At 46.0% G+C, this 19,256-nt stretch overlaps 1 protein-coding gene across 2 annotated transcripts; it reads right to left on the reverse strand.

The window, feature by feature from the left end:
* Positions 1-447: 447 nt before the first annotated feature.
* On the reverse strand, positions 448-15,455 carry NTAN1 (N-terminal asparagine amidase). Of its 2 annotated transcripts, XM_012647724.1 has the most exons (10): positions 15,277-15,455; positions 9,252-9,354; positions 9,111-9,176; positions 8,698-8,806; positions 6,036-6,109; positions 4,660-4,713; positions 4,037-4,090; positions 2,997-3,094; positions 1,222-1,335; positions 448-796 (listed from the first exon to the last, which is right to left on the reverse strand). In XM_012647724.1, exons 1-10 carry the CDS (start codon positions 15,355-15,357, stop codon positions 614-616), a joined length of 936 nt encoding a protein of 311 aa, XP_012503178.1. In that variant the 5' UTR covers positions 15,358-15,455; the 3' UTR covers positions 448-613. The 2 variants fall into 2 exon arrangements, with proteins under 2 accessions (XP_012503178.1, XP_012503179.1); XM_012647725.1 differs by lacking the exon at positions 9,252-9,354.
* Positions 15,456-19,256: the final 3,801 nt, after the last annotated feature.

Below are 19,256 nucleotides of genomic sequence, written 5' to 3' on the forward strand. Positions count from 1 at the left end.
TTACACTTTATAAGAACAGATTTATCAGTGGCTTTGTGTAAATCTGAGATGAAATTTAATCTCACAGGAGATTATCTATTTTAGAGATAATTATATTGGACAACAGTGAGATCAAACCCTGTTTTTCTTTCTGAAACTTTCATCTATCTAGAGAATAGAGCAGTTTTGGATTTGAAGCTTCTAAAATATTCTAGGGACAAAAAGAACACCACACATCTCTAAGATACATAAAGTCTCATTGAATTTTAAATATTGTTTCAAACAAACTCAATTACAACTTTTACTTCATTTGTTAATTTAGCAGAATTAGAGACACTTACCTAAGTATCTGAAATAGCTGCTTTTAGACCAGTGAGACAGGTTCTCCTCTGCCCGTTAACTACTGACCAAAAAGAAAAGGCTGGACATCAGCTTTTTTTAGTAAGGCAAAAAGTAAATCTAAACGAATGCCTTTGCCAAAATAAGATTTTATTTTGAAAATTATCTGAAAGACACCAAGTAAGGAAGCAGACCTAAGACTCAATAGATGTAGGTTCCAAATCCATATTCCTTCCAGCCCCCACCAATGGTCTTTGTCATGCCAAAAAGTTGCTTTATCTGATAATTCCTATCTTTAGCTTCCTGGAGAAGACATCTTTTCCCATAAGCCACCATCTTCATTTTTTTTGTAGAGTAGAGCCTTATTTCCAGGAAACAGTGTGTTAGTTGGAGATGGGTATTTTTTTAAAAACATCAAGGTAGATCTAATATGTTCAACAAAGTGGGGGGGCTCGGCCAAAGGTGAAGTGGAAAAGTTCTGAAAAAACAAGATGAGGGGCAGGAGAAAAGAGTCACCTTGCTATTCCTTACTTTGATAAAGATGTCAAAGTGTTCTCAGATCACTATATATATATATACACACACACACACACACACACACACACACACACATAGTAAGAAAAATAGATGGATATAGTAAAATATGTAAGAAATGAGGTGTACTCGGATAATGAGAAAAAAGCAGTTGAATGCTTACTCCTTGCCTGTAAACGTTTCTACCCAGGACATTACTTATCCCCAATTAACACAGAAGTTCAATGGGCTCTGGCAATGGCATTCAAAAAACAAACACTACCCAATGAAGGAGAGGCAGCTATTGTCCAGTCTAAACCCTTTTTTTTCTTACAGATGGGGAAACCAGGGTCCAGAGATGTAAGACTTACCCAACCTGTAAATTCTCACCTCTAGTATTTGCTTATCATCTTGCTGCAACCAGAAATCCACATGTGGAAATGGCACCCAGGAAAATGGTTCTATGCGAAGTTGTTCTGTCTTTGCATCGTAGATGCTAATCATCTAAAGAACGTTTCAAGGATAGAGTTTAAGGAATGTTACCCACTCCTCAAACCCTACCATTAGTGCAAGCTCCAGTGCAGTCTAGTATTTAAGGCATTTATCTGGATGATAAGCTTCTTAAAAATTTTGTCTCAAACACCAACAAAAGCTGCCACCTACTGAGCGCTTCCAATGTGTCTGCTGCCGCACTTTGTGGGTAACGTTATTGTGTTTGGTTGTGCAACAATCCTGCAAGAAGATGGCATTTTTTCCCATTTGGGGTGAAAACTTGACTTAGAGGGACGGGGCACATTTCCCAGGTCACATGTCCAGTAAGCATCAGAGCTGAGCCTTAAACCCAGGTGTCTCTGACTAAAGACCATGCTCTTCATTGCTACATAAAACATTGCCTCATTTGTACTGAAAGCAACTAATCACCTTGCAATTTAAAAGCACACAATGCCTGTTGCCTCATCAAAAGAAAGGAAAAACCAACTTGTAAAAAAGCTAACTTGCCAAACGATCAATTCCCTGAATTCCCAAATTTGCCGATGGCAACTTCCAGCTTAACCAGCAATATGCAATTTGCAATTGTGGTTACTGATACTAAAATATGTTCTGAATGTTAACTAAATTTAAGGCTATTATGCTACTTGAGAAATTATAAGAGAAATCCTGAGAAGGTTACAGTGTTGCCAAAACAAATCATTCTAAATCCAAACACATTTTCCAATGAAAATGTCAGCATTTCATAAATGAGCAGATTTCTTTTGGGTGCACGGAATGTGACTTCTATTTTTTCACATTTTGAGCATTTTAAAAGAATTCTTTCACCCATTCCTCAAGTGGCATGTTGAGTCTTAGGTTTTCCTTTTCTTTTTTTTTTTGTGACAGAGTGTTGCTCTGTCGCCCAGGCTGGAGTGCAGGGGCATTATCCTAGCTCACTGCAACCTCAAACTCGTGGGCTGAAGCGATCCTCCTGCCTCACCTCCTGGGTAGCTGGGACTACAAGGCCCTTGCCATCACACCCGGCTAATTTTTTCCATCTTTTGTAGAGACGGGGTCTTGCTATGTTGCCTAGGCTAGTCTCAAACTCCTGGCCTCAAGTGATCCTCCCACCTCAGCCTCTGAAAGTGCTGGGATTACAGGTGGGAGCCACTGCACTCGGCTGGGTTTTTATTTTTCTAACTTTTAAAATTAGAATGTTATTTAATTAAAAAGCACCCTAAGGAAATCGGACTTTAAAACTGATTTGATCATTCTTTTGGGTTAATTGTTCCAGCAACTTGCTCTTAGATGACTTGTTCAAAAGAATGCATGGTCCCAAGTGCAGAGAGGTAGAAACCTCTCCTCCTCCTTCCCTGCTCTCCTCTCTTTGTAGGAACTTTCTATGGAATGTTACCACAAAGTAAAGGGGTTCGTTCTATTGTATTTGGATCTGGATGCTGTGGGTTCACATAAACCTCCTCCTGCTCCCTGTAAGGCAGAGAACTGGGATCTGGAGCTTATAATCTAAAAACGGTCATTACTCTTCTAAGCAGGGTGGGGGGGGGGTGGTCCCTGATAATTTACAGCTTTAAGGAGGCTGACATAAACTTTTCATTTCTAAGATCTATAAAACTGGAAGCTTTGGCATTTGATGCCTTTTTTACCCCTTAACTCAAAGATGATCTCAAACTCACTGGTCCTCCTGTTAAAGCCCGCGCAGCACGCAGCTCCTCCTCCGGACCTCGATCTTGAAAGGCGGCTCTGTAAATCTCCGCAGTTTTGACGTTAACAGCTGTGAGGGAAACAGGATGAGTTTGAACTGACAGAAGACCCAAGTGGAGAGTTTGCATGGTCTCACATTTCTACCCCCATACAGAAGAGACAGAGAAAAGAATGGAAATGGAACAAAATGTTCCTAATTGTCTGTAGCGCCCCCTTCCTGAAAAGGGAAAATGCAACCTTTTCACCAAGCATCTCAGTGAAAAGAGCTGCAGGCCTGAGCTGGGTTAGGTAGAACTTTGTTCTAAACCAAGAGCTGCTCCCCACGTGAGCAGGCTGCCCTCCCTGCAGTCGCGCGGCAGAGTCTCCACGGTCAGCACTGCTTGTGCATGGCTGGAAGCAGAAGGGTGGGCAGTGATCCGGCGAAGGCTGGTATTTTTGTTTGAATTTTTATGATGTAGAACTTTACACATGCACAAAGTTACGGAGAGAAAATGATGAACACCTGTGTACCTACTGCCCAGCTAAGTAACTAAAACGTTACAGATAGGGTAGAAGCCCTGTGCAACTATTTCGTGCTATCCCCTCAGGAGTCCTAGGGGCTGTGACGGGAGGGAGGAGGAGTCTAGGTTTTTTTTAGCCTGATAGTTTTCCACTTTCTTTTTATAGGGTCTTAGTTCTCAATCAAAACCTTACTTGGGTTCCTGATGTAGTAATATAAAAAGATTCAAATCCCCGCTCCCTCCCCGCAGAGGAAAGCACACCTGGCCCGCTGACACTCCACTCAGCCACCCGGCAGGGGGATGTGTACTCATTTCCATTTGTAGATAAAAGTTGGACAAGTGAAGCTACTTGCCCAAGGCCTCACAGCAACCGTACGGAGGAGCTAGGATCTGAACCTCAGCCCGTCACCCGCTGACAGAGTCGGGGTCACTAGGTGGCCGGGTCAGACTTGAACTGGAGCTTGCCTTGTCAACATGTGACCAAGCCTCCAACCTGTAGGTAACTGACTTACCAATGCCATAAATTACTGGAAAGTGGTTTTCATTTTCTTCCCGGTCATTTAATTCTACAAGATAAAAAAAATTTTTAAGATACAATTTTAAAGAAATACTAAACAATTGTTTTCATTTTGTACAATAAAGACCAAGAAGGAGCCCTCATTGCAAAGGGAGGGGGGAAGACAGAAAATCGAAAGGGACTGAGGCCCTGTTTTCCGGCCGAGTCCCAGGACAGGCGGGTTTACGCGGAACAAACTGCCACATGCAGAAGTCAGCCCCCTCCGTCCCCCGCCTTCTCCATGCACCACCTCTGCCACGCACGGTGGCCGCTCCTCTCTCAGGTCCAGCGCCCTCTCCTTCCCGGGGGCACAGAGAAGCTTCTGAGAATCCCCAGGAAGGAGACACGAGGTGCCCCTGAGGGAGTCGGCGTGTGAACCGAGGCTGCGCAGGATTTGGACGAGGGCCAGGAGGGGAAGGCCATTCCAGCGACGGGAAAAGCCCAAACAAGTCAGCAGAGCAGCGACAAGCTGGGTGTCTCCTACAACTCACGTCCTAGTCCTAGGTCCTGCTGGAAGGCTGAGGGCAAAACGGTCCTGAAACCCACAGCTTCATTTCTGGGGAAAATGGCAGAACTTACCTGTCACACATAATGTCACTAAGTGAATGTCCTCTTCTTGTCTGTCAAATTCACCTACAATTAGAATTTTAAAATTGCATGTCAAAAAAGTTCTTCTAGTTAGCATAACACACCACCGAGCGAGCCAGGGGACAACAGCCAGCCGAGTGCTCCCCGCGCTACCTGTGCAGCCACAGCCTGGCGCTGATGCCAGACCCCAGGCGCTGGCATGGCAGAACCCTGACTGCCCCGCCACAGCCACACTGTTAGCCGCAGGCCCGAGGGCTGAGAGACTGAGTCTTGCCATTTTTCTCTTCGTCTCAGAGGTTTTGGGGGACGTACCGGTTCATAAGAGAAGGTTTTTACTCTTCTAAGTAACCTGTTTTTCCTGATTATCAGGGCTGTTAAAATCTGGTCATTGTGAAAGATTTGGAAAATACAGAATATGAGGAAGTCTGTTTTTAATGTCCACAATACTAACACTGTTACTATTCAGTGTACTTTCTTCCGTATTTTTCTGTGTACGGCTGAACACATACTGTAGCGGTAATTTTAATTTTATATTCTGATTTTTTGTACATATTTTCCCATGTAATTCACACCTCTTTGTGTTTTTAGTGACCACATAGTTCTGATAACATTATTTCCTACTGTAAATAATGTCCTACTAATTTGGGGGCATAAATCTCTGTGCACATTTCAGATTATTTTCTTAGAATACATTCCTACAAGGGGAATTACTGGAACATGAAACTTTAAAGACTTAAGCCACAACACCAAATTGCTTTCCCACCAGGCTGCGCCAGTGTATGCTCAGGGAACTGAGTAAGCCTGCCTCGCTGGCTAGTGGTTAATGAACACGTCTTGTTTCTCTCTTTTTTGAAAGTATTTGCTAATCATAGAGAAAAAAATGATATCATCAGTGTTTTAGTTTCCTACAGATTAAAATGCCAGGGGATTCTGTTTTTATACAATTCAGAGCATTTACTATTTTGGGATGTGTTGACTGCTATTTTAAAAGAAAATCTTGTCCCTGTCCCTGTTATCCCCTAGAAATTAGCTCTACGCTATCCTGTCTTTAATGTAAAATCCCAAGCTGAACCGTCCTGTTTCTTTATGCTGTTCCAAGTAGGTGTGCCCCTCTTAGGTTTTGTACTAGTTGCGATTTTTCTTTTTTGAGACAGGGTCTCACTCTGTTGCCCAGGCTGGAGTGCAGCGGTGCAACCATAGCTCACTGCCGCGTCAACCTCCTGGGCTCAAGCCATCCTCCCGCTTCAGCCTCCCAAGTAGCTGGGACTACAGGTGTGAGCCACTGCGCCCAGGTAGTTGGGATTTTTAACCCAAGCAAAAATAGATAAACATTTTTGTCAAATATGGGGGAAAAACGGTGAACTTACTGAGAAGTTGATGAGTAAGTTTTTGTGACAACTGCCTATCGTCACTGAAGCCTCCCACGAGGTGCAATTCCAGCCTGGTAAAGAGAGGGGACAGTGGTCAGAGGCCAGAACAGCACCCCAGCAGCGCACACTGCTTCCGCTCTGATTTTCGTCTCAGCTTCCGTGAACCCTCTGACTCTACAGCAGTGCTTCCGGGTGTTCCTCGTGCCACGGCACACGTGGAAAACATCGGTGCCGCGCACGGGGGGCACGGGTGAGGCTGCCAAGGCCAGCGGCAGGCTTCCGGGGACCCTGCCCAGGGGCCCTGCTGCCCGAGTGGGCGTCTGCGCACAGCTGTGACGCTGCCTTGCTGCAGACGGTGAGGAACTGCTCTAGAAGAGCATGACTGTGGTGTCGTCTACCGGCCCCAAGTGGGATGTGCCAAGAACCTTCAGCATCCTGGTCTAAGAGGACCTGGGCTGTGAGGCTGGGATGTGAAGCGAGCGTCCGCTGATCCAGAGCCCACCCACCGCTAAGCAGACGGTCACGTGTGCCGCGTCCTGGTGAGGGGAGGATCATCGCTGCCATTCACAGACGAGGAGACGGGGTCTGTTCCTGAAGTACGTGCTTATTAACCCGACAGCAGATTCCCCAGGCGTGTCCCACTGAACCAGCCCCATGAGATGGGAAAAACGTGGTCTTAGAGCCAGGAGGTTTGGGAGATCTTCCCCACCGTAACCCCTCCCGCGGGATCGCACCGCACATGGGCACAGTAAAGCTCTGAGAAGTCGTACGACTGAAAACAATCAAACTAAGTTTGCTGAATCCAGCGTCTCCCACGCTCACTCGTCGACTCCTCCCCTTTCGCAGCCCATAACCTGGGACCTAGTGCTGGGCAGCACTGCCGTACTGCGTGCTGCCTTCCACTGGGACATGAAGTCTTCCTGAGCAATGAACCAGAACCTTCTATGTACCCAGTGCAGGGCACAGCCTCAAGTGGCCCCATAATAAACATTAAACGGGAAGGGCAGCAGTGACCGCTGTGGCTTTGCTCGCCACTGGGCTACCAGGTTTGCCTTCTGACTTCCAGAGTGAGCACATTAGCTCTTCTGTGAACAGACCAGGAATAGCTAACAATTCTGTTCTGAAAATCACGGAGTCTGGCCTATGGCCACATCTGATGACATGATCTGTGGGGCCCAGTGCAAAATGAAAATGCCATTTTGTGACTGCATGGGTCACATACCGATGAAGCCAGCCCAGCCTGTGGCATGGACCCAGCCAGAGTAGCATTAAATTTAAAAATTGGGCCAGGTGCAGTGGCTTGTAATCCTAGCACTTTGGGAGGCCGAAGTGGGAGGATCACTTGAGGCCAGGAGTTCAAAACCTTCCTGAGCAAGAGCAAGACCCCATCTCTACAAAAAGTTAAAAAAATTAGCTGGGCATGGTGGCGCACACCTGTAGTCTCAGCTACCAGGAAGGCTGAGGCAGGAGGATCACTTGAGCCCAGGAGTTTGGAGGTTGCAGTGAGCTATGATGGCATCACTGCACTCCAGCCTGGGTGACAGAGCGAGACTCTGTCTCAAAAAAAAAAAAAAATTTAAAAATTGGGGTGGATTCTCAGCTCGTCAGTCAAAACAGCACTCTTCAGCCCTTCTCCTGGGAGTGTGACTGGATTTCCGACCCCTTCTCCTCACCAGGATGCTTTGGGCACACTGAAAGCCCTCACTTCAGCTACAGTGTATCCATGTGACAAAAACTTTTCACCCCCTTAATATTTTGAATTGAAATTTTAAAAAACTGATCTGCTTTGCACTAGCAAAAGTCTGACAGAGTTTTTTTTGTTTTTCCTTTTTTGACTCCTGAGATTCGAAGCATTTGTATATGACTGGAAGAGTTCACTCAACGGCTACCTCAGACTCCAGGTAAAACGAGTGCCATGCCTGCCAAGTTTACGTAATGACAGACAAGGAGAGGGGACAGGTGTGCGAGCACTGCTGTGACAGCCGGGCCTGCGTCACAGCTGTGTGACTCTGGGTACACTCAGTGTCCGCCTCTGTCAGCTGGTGGCGGCGTACACCTCACTGAGGGGTGACAGGCTTCGATGCTGTAGGGGACGGCTCTCGTTCAGCGACCCATGGTGAAACCACAAACGCGCTGACACTGAAAACTGCACCCCTGGCCCCCCAGCCATCCCCTCCACCGTCCTCTTCGCCACGCTGTGTGCTGTCTCCTTGCTTTAGAGTAGTGACACCTTGGGGCACGTGTTTTTGTCTGCTCTGTTCCCTGCTACGTCCTCGGCACCTACAACAAGTTGTTGCTCATAGGAAGCATTCAGCAATAGTTGCTGGAGGAAGGACTGCACGAGGGGACACCACATCTGGGGTAAAACAAGCAACGTCCGATATGGGAGCATCTAAAAGTACGTTACTGAGGTGGATCGACAGGCTCAGAGTCAAACCTTCCGTCTAAACCCAGCCCTGATGCCCTGCCTGTGCCCATCGTCCATCCATTCGCGCGACAACCACCGACGCAGGGCCAGCGCCCTGCCGAGTTCTGCTCTAGGGAGATGAGACAGACACGTGGTGTGGTGCCTCTGTCACTACAACTGCTTCCACGGCCACTTCCTCTACACGACGGCGAGAAGTTCCCAATGCACATAACAGAGTAGCGTGGATCTCACCTTCCACATTCAGCGTGGTCGGAAAAGGATTTTATGGAGCTCATGATCAAGGGGACCTCAGCTTTGGTGTCACTTCCGTCACAGTGTGTCAGGCAGGTAGCCCCGTTACCTGAAGAACAAGGGTGAAATGACTCGTGTTATTCCCGGTGGGAACTCAGCAAGGCAAGACTGCTCCTGTCCGCTCGGGCCACCTCGTCTCTGAACGTCCTGTAAGAAGAAAAATTGAGAAGTCTGTGCTGCCCAGCCAACCCATTCTGACCAGGCAACAGGGAGAGACCATGCAGACTAGAAGAAAGGTAAGTGAAGTCAGCTTTCAAGGAAGACACCAGGAAACTCAATGGTGGCGAGAAATTAAACGGTCCCAAATGCTGGGTCAGTTTAAGCAATGGTTTCCTTCACCTCTCTCGTCATACCTGTGTGCCTCAGGACCACAATGTGACAAGTGGTGGCATCATCAGAACCCAGAATGGAGATGGAGCCTGTTTAAAAAAGAAATAAAATAAAATATCCGACAGCCTTTTGGGATACTGCCCAATTCACTGCTCCTAACCTACCATCCTTTGGGGAGGTCACTGCAAGCTCTCTTTGCTGAACATACAGAAGGCCCTGGGGTCCCACTTGTTGAACAGACTGACCTCTGAGAAGTCTGGCTCTTTCCTGTTTAATTAAAAAAAAAAATAACATAGTGATGTAAATTAGTGAGGCCTGAATAGCTAGGGTTGGAGAGAGCCGAAGTGTACTCTAAGTGGGAAACACACTAGTGTGTCTGAGGTGTGTGTATTATTTGACAGAAAGGCTAAAATAAACAGGCTGCAATAACACTCATTTGGAACAGTGCAAAGACAACAGTGACGTTCTCGGGGCTTTTATTTTTTTTTTTTTTTTACCTATAAAAGAAGACTTCACAGTCCCTGTGAAATAAGATGCAAAAAATCTTTTCTCAGTTCTTTTTACAATCAGATCAGACTGGAATAGTGGATACAGTGGCTCAGAGATCACATCCCTTCCTAACTTTCTTTCAAGAGGAAAAGGGTTAAAAACTTCCCCATCCCCTAATCTAGTAATCCCACTTCTGGAAATCTGTACTAAGGAAGTAACTCAAAGCGTGTTCATCACCATGTTATTTAGAATGGCAAAAAGCCGGGAACAGCCGCAGAAAAGGCAAGTAAATTACGCGGAACCAACTCACAACCACTAACTGCAGTCACGAAAAATGAAAACTATGAGAAAAATCGTTTTCAAATATTAACTGAAAAGCAAGATACAAAAGTACACATTTTTAAAAAGAGCTATCAATATGCTGTTAATACAACAATGACTAAATGCTTATATACACAGGAAAGAATACTGCACGGAATTTCACCAGTGGAACGGTGGCTGCGTTACAACAGCAAACACGGTGATTTCACCGTCGCTGCTGTCTTTATTCTCTAAATGTTCTAGGATGTGTTATTCTAAAAGTAGAAAGTCAAAATGGATAAGCAAATTTATGAAGGTTACGTTAATATTAGGTGTCAAAAATCTGCCCAATTATCTGTAAAAATCCCTATGTCATAAGCCTATTTAAAAAAAAAAAAAAGAAGAATTCAGGTGGTTAAATTCTTTAATAAAAACTAAAACATTTTTTTTTCAAAACTGTTAAATTGACACAACACTGAAATGCATCATAATTTCCTTCTTACTTGCAGTGTATAAACCACTCAATGAACCAATTCTTATTCAGGTGTCTAAGAACAGGTTTGCTCTGCACTGGGGAACAGTTTTGCCGTCTTAGCCTCACACAGGCTTCTTGCTATTTCTCCCGACCGCAACTAATTTAAGTTAGTGCTGACTTAATAAAATACAAGACGTGGAATAACATAATGATCAGCTTAATTAGTTACACGGTGTTTTCTTCTTTTAATAAACTTCCATTAATTGGAAGCAAGGCAGCAATTAAAATGAGGCAAGTGAGCTACAGTGTAAAATTACACTGGCAAGACGACCTCGCTCGCTCTAGACGTCGGTGAGAAATAGACGTGGCTGACTGTTAATTGGTGAAGGCTTTTCATTTTCATACCACTTCTCAACTTAATTCAGAACGTAAGGGAGAATCCAGAATTCCCTCTTTATTATTTCTTGAACACTTACCTCCTGCTTTGTTCTTTGGGGGGAGTGGGGGGACAGTAAAGGTCAATTGTGACCACCCATTTTCACAATCGGGTCACCACCCAAAAGCAAAGCTGTCTGTGAGAAAGGAATGATCACTTTCATAAAGACCAAGGATCATATCTGTCTTCAACACAGCTCCTACTGTTTCCCAAAGAAATAAAAGCAAAAATGATCAGAAGAGATAATATCACAGAAACTAGAACAGTAGTTGCGCTGCTTTGGTCTTCCACTTTAAGAAATGAAAAAAAGTTTAGCCAAACTTCTCTGGGGGAAAACGCACAGTCCTGCTTTATAAACTCACATACTTCCTGAAATAAAAGTAGCGCAGTTTTCTTAACTTCTGATATTCCCTGGACACTAACATTCTCTAAGAAATATCTTTTCCCTCAGTCCCTCATCCTCCTTTTCTAATTCTTCATCAATGGCACTCATCTCTAAACCCAGGGGTCAGAAAACTTTTTTCTGAAAAGGGCCAGACAGTGACTATTCTGGGCTTTGCAAGGCTGAACGATTTCTGTCCCAACTACTCAACTCTGCTCTTGTAGCGTGAAAGGAGCCACAGACGATACCTGAACACGCAGAAGTGGCTGTGTTCCAATAAAGCTTTATTTATCAGAGGGTGACTTTGAAATTTGAATTTCATATGTCATGAAATATTATTATTCTTTTGATTTTTTTTCAACCATTTAAAGTGTAAAAACAGCCAGGCACAGTGGCTCATGCCTGTAATCCCAGCTCCTTGGAAGCCTGAGGTGGGAGGATTGCTTGAGGCCAGGAATTTGAGACCAGCCCAGGCAACATAGTGAGACCCCGGTCTCTATAAAAAAAATTTTAAAAATTAGCCAGGCAAGGTGGCACCCGCCTCTAGTCCTAGCTACTCAGGAGGCTGAGGCAGGAGGATCACCTGAGCCCAAGCATTTGAGGCTGCAGTGGGCTATGACTGCACCACTGCACTCCAGCCTGGGCAACAAGAGACTCACACTATCTCTTAAAAAAAAAAAATGTAAAAACCATTCTTGGCTCACAGCCTATATACAAACAGGGCTTGGCCTGCAGGCTGCAGTTTGTTGACCTGTGTCTTAGCCAATCATGTAGCTGTCACCTCTGGCATGATCATATATCCCTTACCCCCCCACTGCCATGTTTGTCAACTCTTCCCTCGTAAATGGCAGAGCGAGTGTGAACGTGCTTTGTGAACTGGAGAGCATGGTGGTGTGTAAGAAATTACTAACAGGTGTAGTTCTGAGCCTTCTTTCCCACTCTCATACCTTAGCTCAGCCGTTGTCTTCATCTAAATTACTGCAATGTGATTTATGAGGAGAAGGTATACGGCAAGACAGTCCCCCCATGACCTTGGGCTGGGCGTGCCGCTGGGCCCCTGTGCTGCCGCTTCCTCCTGCAGCAAATGGGCACAATGGTGCCACCTTATTGGGCTGGGTGAGGAGGATGAACTGAGAGCAGGTGTGCAGGGCTGTGCTGCGCCTGGCCCCCGCCAGCGGGCCATCCCCACCTCCACTCCCTGCCTGCAAGGTCTCCCTTGCCCGGTCTGTCCCACCCGATGGCTGCTAGAGTCGTTGCTTCAAAACGATATCGCTTTTGTGACATCACTTTTCTACTCCAAAACCTGAGTCCAGCAATTTCACTTGCAGGAATAATTACAAAGATTTTGCTCTTAGAATGTGCATATTGGTGAAACATCATAAATATCTTCCATATTTAAAAGCAGGAACTAAGTTATGCTGCATTCATATTGTGGAATTCTATGGAACCATTAAACAAGATGTTGCAGGACTCTGGCTACATGGGCATGCTGGAAAAAACAACCAACCAACCAACAAACCAAAGAAAGATGTTGCAGGACTGGTCACTGAGCGTCCAGTGACCGCTGAAGAGAGAAGGCTCTAGTAGCACTGTCCACAGGAACTTTCTGCAGGGCTGGCAATGGTCTATATTTGTACCGTCTCATACAACAGCCACGTGTGGCTGCTCAGCACTTGAAATGTGCCTAGTGTGACTGAGGAAGTGATTTTAGATTTCATTTAATTTTAATTAATTTAAATGTAAGTACCCACACGTGGCTCGTGGCTACTGGACTGAATAGCGCAGCTCTAGAGTCTAGGGCAGCCTGCCCGGGTTCCAGCCCTGGCTTCACTGTTCACAGGAAGGGGAACTTTGGGCAAGTTACTCAATCTCTCTAAGCTTCATCGTCCTCATCTGTAAAATGGGAACAGCAACAGCGATTGCTGTGGCACTCGGCCCGGTCCACTGTATTCCTGTTATCGTTGTTTTTGTTATATGCCAGTCATAGTGACAGAAAGGCTTACCACTGCTGGTACTGCATGCTCTCGATATATTGTTACGTGAAAAAGATACACTATAAAACCACATGTAGTATGCTATCATTTTTAGAAGTATAAGGAAAAACCTGTTAGGATAGTCACCGAATTGTGAAGAACGGTTGTGATCACAGATGATACTTCTTTTTAATATTTACATTTTCTATTTTTCTACGAAGAAGACATACTCCTTGTTACACAAAAATAATTAAACTTTTCATTTCTTCCCACTGCTAATTAGGTGAAAGATCCATCGAAGCCCCTCAGTAATCCAGGTGCAACCTACAGCCCTCGCGTTTCCTTTCCATTCCTCCCCTTCCCACCGTGCCAGGGCAACTGCCCAGTCCACCTGCCCACACGGCCCTTCCCCTCCTGCCCAACAGGCCTGCCCAGCTAAAGTGCCCCCACCCTTCTGTTCAAATCTCACTCATGCCTCCATCCTTCCTCCCTTCGACTGCTGCAGAGTGATCGCCCCTCCCCATCACGCAGCCTTTATAGGCCACGTCTTCCTAAATAGGCCAAAACCTCTGAGAGCAGCCACCCCGCTTTCCACGCTTAGCGTGTGGCCATGGACACTGATCTTTCTATCACAGAAACTTTCAAACAGACATAAAAGTAGAGAGTCACCTAAATTCTTTAGGTGGCTGAATTTTTTTTTCCTGGGTGAGTCCTGCTCTTGACTTCACTAGTTAACAGTGTGACAGTGGCATAGTACAAAGAAAGTGACAGAGAACAACGCCCAGCCCAGTAACTTGTTGGCTACTATTACTACTGTCTGTCCTGAAATGCAAGTTGAGGATTACACAGAGCTGTCTGCTGTCTCCCTGTAAATCCATGTCATCCTTCTGATCGTTTTCAGGGGTCATTTTGTTCATGCATTTATGCGACCAATTTACTGAGCATAAATTCGATGCCAAGGACTGCCCTAGGCTCTAAGGGTACAAAGGTGAAGAGACACTCTGTCTGCCTTCAGGAAGCTTGCATTCTGGGGGAACAGACCAAACGGAGAATAAACAAAGCAAGTAAGCAGACAAAATAATTACAAAAGCTGTACAAGTGTTACGGAGGAAACCTCTAGAATGCCTTCCCTAACCCCACAGACTAGTTCAGGTTTCTCTGCTTCACATCTCAGAGTGAAAGGGGGCACTTTTTCTTTATGGCACTTAACAGTTTATGATATCTGAGCCATTCTTGGATTAGAAACCATTCCCCCTACTAGACTGTAAACATCACGAGAGTAGGGACAGAAATCAGCACGATGCCCAACATATATTTGGGGCTCAAAATGTCTCTCTTCAATAGTGAACTGATTCCCCCTTAACTGTATCTGTGGCAAGTGGAAAATTTGCCCCCCTCCTCCTTTTTAACACTAAGAACTCCCATCCCGACAACCTCTGCGTAAGCATGAACAGAGTTCAGAGACCTATTTGAGGGCAAAAGCAGGAAAAACAAAAACAAACCTTGCATCAGGGCGTGGTCCCGTGGCCCAGCTGGGGAAAACCAGGGCCCTTTCTTCTGGCTAAAAATAACCAGGTGTCCCATGTCCCGGGGGTAGGGGAGTAAGAAAGAAAGGACTAGGGGTCCCCGCCGCCAGGATACCCCCGCTCAAACACTCTCTGAAGCCCATCCTGGAGTAACTCCTGCTCCCTGAGGACCATGCAACGTTCATCACAGGGTGGGGTTTCCCAGCGGGTGCCCAGATTTGCCTAAACAGGCTAAGTCTGGATTGGGGGAGGGAACGCCCTGCCTGCGAATGGGACGTCCCAGGGTGTCTTCAAGCCGCGGTGCTGTGCGACCTTGGACAAGTCACCTAACCTCTCTGGGCCCCCGTCCGCTCCTCTGTAAAGAAGGGGCCTCAGCGGATACCCTCTAAAGTCTAAAGAAGGTAAAAGCTCCGCGGATCCCGCAAAAGAAGTCGGCGGCCAGGGCTCCGGATGTGCCTCCGGATCTGCCGACAGCAGCTCAGCTGCGCCAAGTTTAAAGGGTGTCTCGGGTGAGAGCAGGTGGTGGCGGGCGGGTAAAGAGGGCTCTCGCTCGCCTGGCAGGTTCCCCTCGGGCCCGCCCCGAAGCCCCCGAGCCGGGCCCCGCTCACCTCCAGAGGCGGGTGGGCTTGGACGAGGTCCCCGGCAGACTGCGGAAGCCGCACTCGCCGTCCCTCGACGAGCAGAGGCATCGCGAAAGCGGCCGCCCGGACAGGCCCAGGGAGGCAGCTGCCTCCCCAGCCCCGGGCTGCCCGCCGTCCCCGCCCCTCCGGCCGCCACGCCGCGCCCCGCCACGCCGCGGGTGCCGCCGGGAAGTGGAGTCCAGACGGGGCGGTGCCGCCCGCAGAGGCTGGGAGAGCCAAGACGGGCCGCAAGGCCTCACGGGAAATGGAGTCCGGAAGCGAGGAAGCGGCCCGCAGCCAGCCTGCGCCGCAGGGGGCACTGGGAAATGTAGTGCCCAAAGCGTGGACGTCGGCGGAATGGGCAGGGGAGCAGCTGGAGAGGAGGCGCGCACGCTGCTGGAGGCTGGCCGTCCTAGCCTGAGTGCAGGTTCTGGCGTCGCTGTAGGTCACTGCCCCGCCACTTCTCAGGTGTGTGACCTTCCACAAGTTTGAATTTGGGACCCTGCTGTGCTGCAACATTGGATTGTATTTAGTAAGTAATACACGTAAACAATCTTAAACCAGGAAAAGTAGATCCTGAATTGTGTTAGCCCCACACATTTAAAAATCATGAATAACACCTGTGTTTGGCATCCAGCAGGCGCTCATAGACTGGCTAGGAATCCCGGGGGACGATCAGCAGGATACCACACAGCCCCTACTCTGAGGCTGGGTACCCGCGGAGTGGGCGTCCCACCATGGAGGTCTTTTCTGAAACTTGAAAATATGTCTCAAATAGATCCAGCTCTGCAGTGCGTTAGCAAGAAGTAATTTTAGATACAGCGGTGAGATTAAGAGGAGCCATCTCACACGGAGCAGAAAGCTCATGAGAATTTCATCACCTGTATTTCACATCCTCATCCTTCATACACATGCCCCCCTCGACAAAATACAGGAAATAGAGAAGAAACCATAGAAGAGCTCATGGGTGTCTCCAGGCCCAGCTTACCCAACTTCTCACACAGAATAGCTCTATTTCTAGCTAGCAGGAAAGTATTTATATGATACTACATCTTCATTTCTCATTTGCAAGTATAGTAACTTGCCCAAAGTCATACAAATAATATAAAAATTGGTAGAACTAAGATTAAACCCAGCTTTGTATGAGTCCAAAGCCAATGCTCTCCATCACTTTAATATACTCCTAGGTGGTAAAACCATAAACAACTCATTGTAATGCAGGTAAAATTAAATAAATCCCAAGTAGGAAGCTCAGGGCCAAGACCAGGGTTTGAATCCAGGGTGATCTATTACCAGCTCTGTGACCTTGACCAAGTTACTTAACTTCTCTGTACTGGTTTTCTCATCTGTAGAATAGGGATGATCGATCATAGCATCTGTTTATTCCTGGCATATAGTAAACACTCAATAGACAGCTGTTACTGGAATTACAGTGCAAAGAGTAGTCAATAAATGTGAGGCATTTTGGAAGTGCAAAGATAAAGAACAATGTTCTACCGCTTCTGCGTGGGGCTGGTATGGTTTGCCTTCAATGAACTGGTTTTTAACTTTTGAGTGATCTTTTTCCAAGTAATTTCAGAAAGTTAAACGAATCTCCTAGGCTAAGAGTCTTGCATCAAAGGATTAAGTAAGTCAGATGACAAGAAGGAAACCACCCTACCTTCCTCCGCACCCCACGCCCACAAAGTTTGGTCTATAGATGATGAAGAAGCAATAGCAGGTTTCTGATTTTGGACTAGTCACAATGCTGCAAAGCCTGTTCTCTCACCTCTAAGACAGGAAACCTACCCTGCCTACCTCACAGGATGGCTGATTGCAAGGTACAAACAACATATATAGGGAAGTTTTTTTAAAAAAAATTATAAAGTAATTTTAAAATTACTAAAATTTTAAATAGTTAAAATTATAAAGTAATTACTACTTTACTGTAATAAGTATATGACAGTATTCTATGGTGAATATGTAGCAAGAGACGATGAAGTTCATAACCTGTCCCCTGGGAAATCATTAACTCAAGAAAAACAATTCGCCAAAAATAGAAAGCAAAATCAAACAACCAAATACCAACACCTGAACCCTCCGTGCACAGATGTTCTCGCAGCTTTATCTATAATGGTAATAATCATCATGGTCAGCAACTTTTCAGGAACGGTTTATCCCATCACAGCAACACTCTGATGTGTATCACAACCATTAAAAAATGATGAACATCAAATATATGGGGGGAAAAATTTAAGAATAAAATTCTCTACTTAAAAACATTATATAGAAACTTGGTAAATACTTAGCGAAAGGATCTAAATTACTGCATATACTACTATAAGACCCATAAGGTCAGACTGAAAGGAAAGCATTTGGTGGGAGGAAACATTGCAGCTATGAAAGCTCAATTTTTTTTGTTGTTGTGGTGGTTGTTTAAAAGAGACTAACGTCCAGCCCCTCTCACCTGGAGATTGATTTAATCAGACTGGTCGAATTTTGGGGTATGGTGGACCTGGGCATCTTTAGTTTTTCAGAGCTTCCCAGAGGATTCTGGGGCATAATCAGGGTTAAGAATCACCATCAAGGCCGGGTGCGGTGGCTCACGCCTGTAATCCTAGCTCTCTGGGAGGCCGAGGCGGGCAGATTGTTTGAGCTCAGGAGTTCGAAACCAGCCTGAGCAAGAGCGAGACCCCGTCTCTACTAAAAATAGAAAGATATTAATCGGACAACTAAATATATGTAGAAAAAACTAGCCGGGCATGGTGGCACATGCCTGTAGTCCCAGCTACTCGGGAGGCTGAGGCAGGAGGATCACTTGAGCCCAGGAGTTTGAGGTTGCTGTGAGCTAGGATGACGCCATGGCACTCTAGCCCGGGCAACACAGTGAGACTCTGTCTCAAAAAAAAAGAATCACCATCATAAGCGCTGCCTGGCAGGGGTAGGTAGCACACTGGCCCTTTCTCTCCAGTTGAGATCTAAGTTGGTATGAAGGAGGTAATATGGAAGAAATGGAAGTTATCTTTGCTTTGAAAAGACCTTTCCATGAAAATGCTTCCTGCTTAGATTTTCTCATAAGGTAGCCAAACAACCATTATTAACTGACTTTTACATGTAAGCACTGAATCCTCAAAACCATAAAATAGGTATCAGTTATTCCCATTTTATAGCTCAATAAAAGTAGACTCAGAGAGGTTAGGTAATTTGCTCAAGGTCAAACAGCTGGTTAGGAAGGGAAGCCAGGTTTGACACTTGTGACACTTTGTAAGTCACTAGTCCTTTCACATGTATATAAATTCAGCCACTTATTGAGGAAGACCCACCCAGAGCACAGACAAAAGGATGGGCCCTGGAGACTCCTACAATTGAAGGCTTGCTTTTTAGTAAGAGGGATAGAAAATGCCCATTCTTTCATGTAATTTCCAAGGAGATCTCACAATTTTTTTTCCCCATAGATGTTCCTTCAAAGCATGTAACTTTCTTGAAGAAGTGTTTGCTTCCCTTGGACCTGTTCAGGCTTCAGTCACTCTTGGCTGGGTGTGATCAGGGAGTGTCTGACACTTCAGATGATGCATGTGGCAGCCATCCTCACCACAGCATGCAATTGATTTGTGAACACTCCCAGTCACACCAGCAATATTCTCCCCTCTTCAATGGTGAGGTCTCAGGAGCAGTTTTCCATTGCAAAACCAAGCCTTAATACGTTAAATTAGTTTAAAAAAACATAACAGAATCATGGCTGGGTACGGTGGCTCACACCTGTAATCCTAGCACTCTGGAAGGCCAAGGCAGGAGGATTGCTTGAGGCCAGGAGTATGAGACCAGCCTGAGCAAGAGCAAGACCCCCTGTCTACAAAAAATAGAAAAATTAGCCATGTGTGGTGGCACATGCCTGTAGTCCCAAGCCTCTCGGGAGGCTGAGGCAAGAGAATCGCTTGAGCCCAGGAGTTTGAGGTTACAGTTAGCTCTGATGACATCACTGCACTCTA

Source organism: Propithecus coquereli, unplaced genomic scaffold (genome assembly GCF_000956105.1).
Source record: "Propithecus coquereli isolate 6110/MARCELLA unplaced genomic scaffold, Pcoq_1.0 Scaffold27, whole genome shotgun sequence".
Lineage (NCBI taxonomy): Eukaryota > Metazoa > Chordata > Mammalia > Primates > Indriidae > Propithecus > Propithecus coquereli.

Excerpts from the sequence above, each read along its gene's own strand:
- NTAN1 (XM_012647724.1), bottom strand. The coding sequence starts at position 15,357 with ATGCCTCTGCTCGTCGAGGGACGGCGAGTGCGGCTTCCGCAGTCTGCC. Across the intron at positions 9,355-15,276 it reads AAGCCCACCCGCCTCTGGAG|GAAAGAGCCAGACTTCTCAG; the intron begins GTGAGCGGGGCC and ends TTAATTAAACAG. Across the intron at positions 797-1,221 it reads ATGATAAGCAAATACTAGAG|AACTTTTCCACTTCACCTTT; the intron begins GTGAGAATTTAC and ends TTGTTTTTTCAG.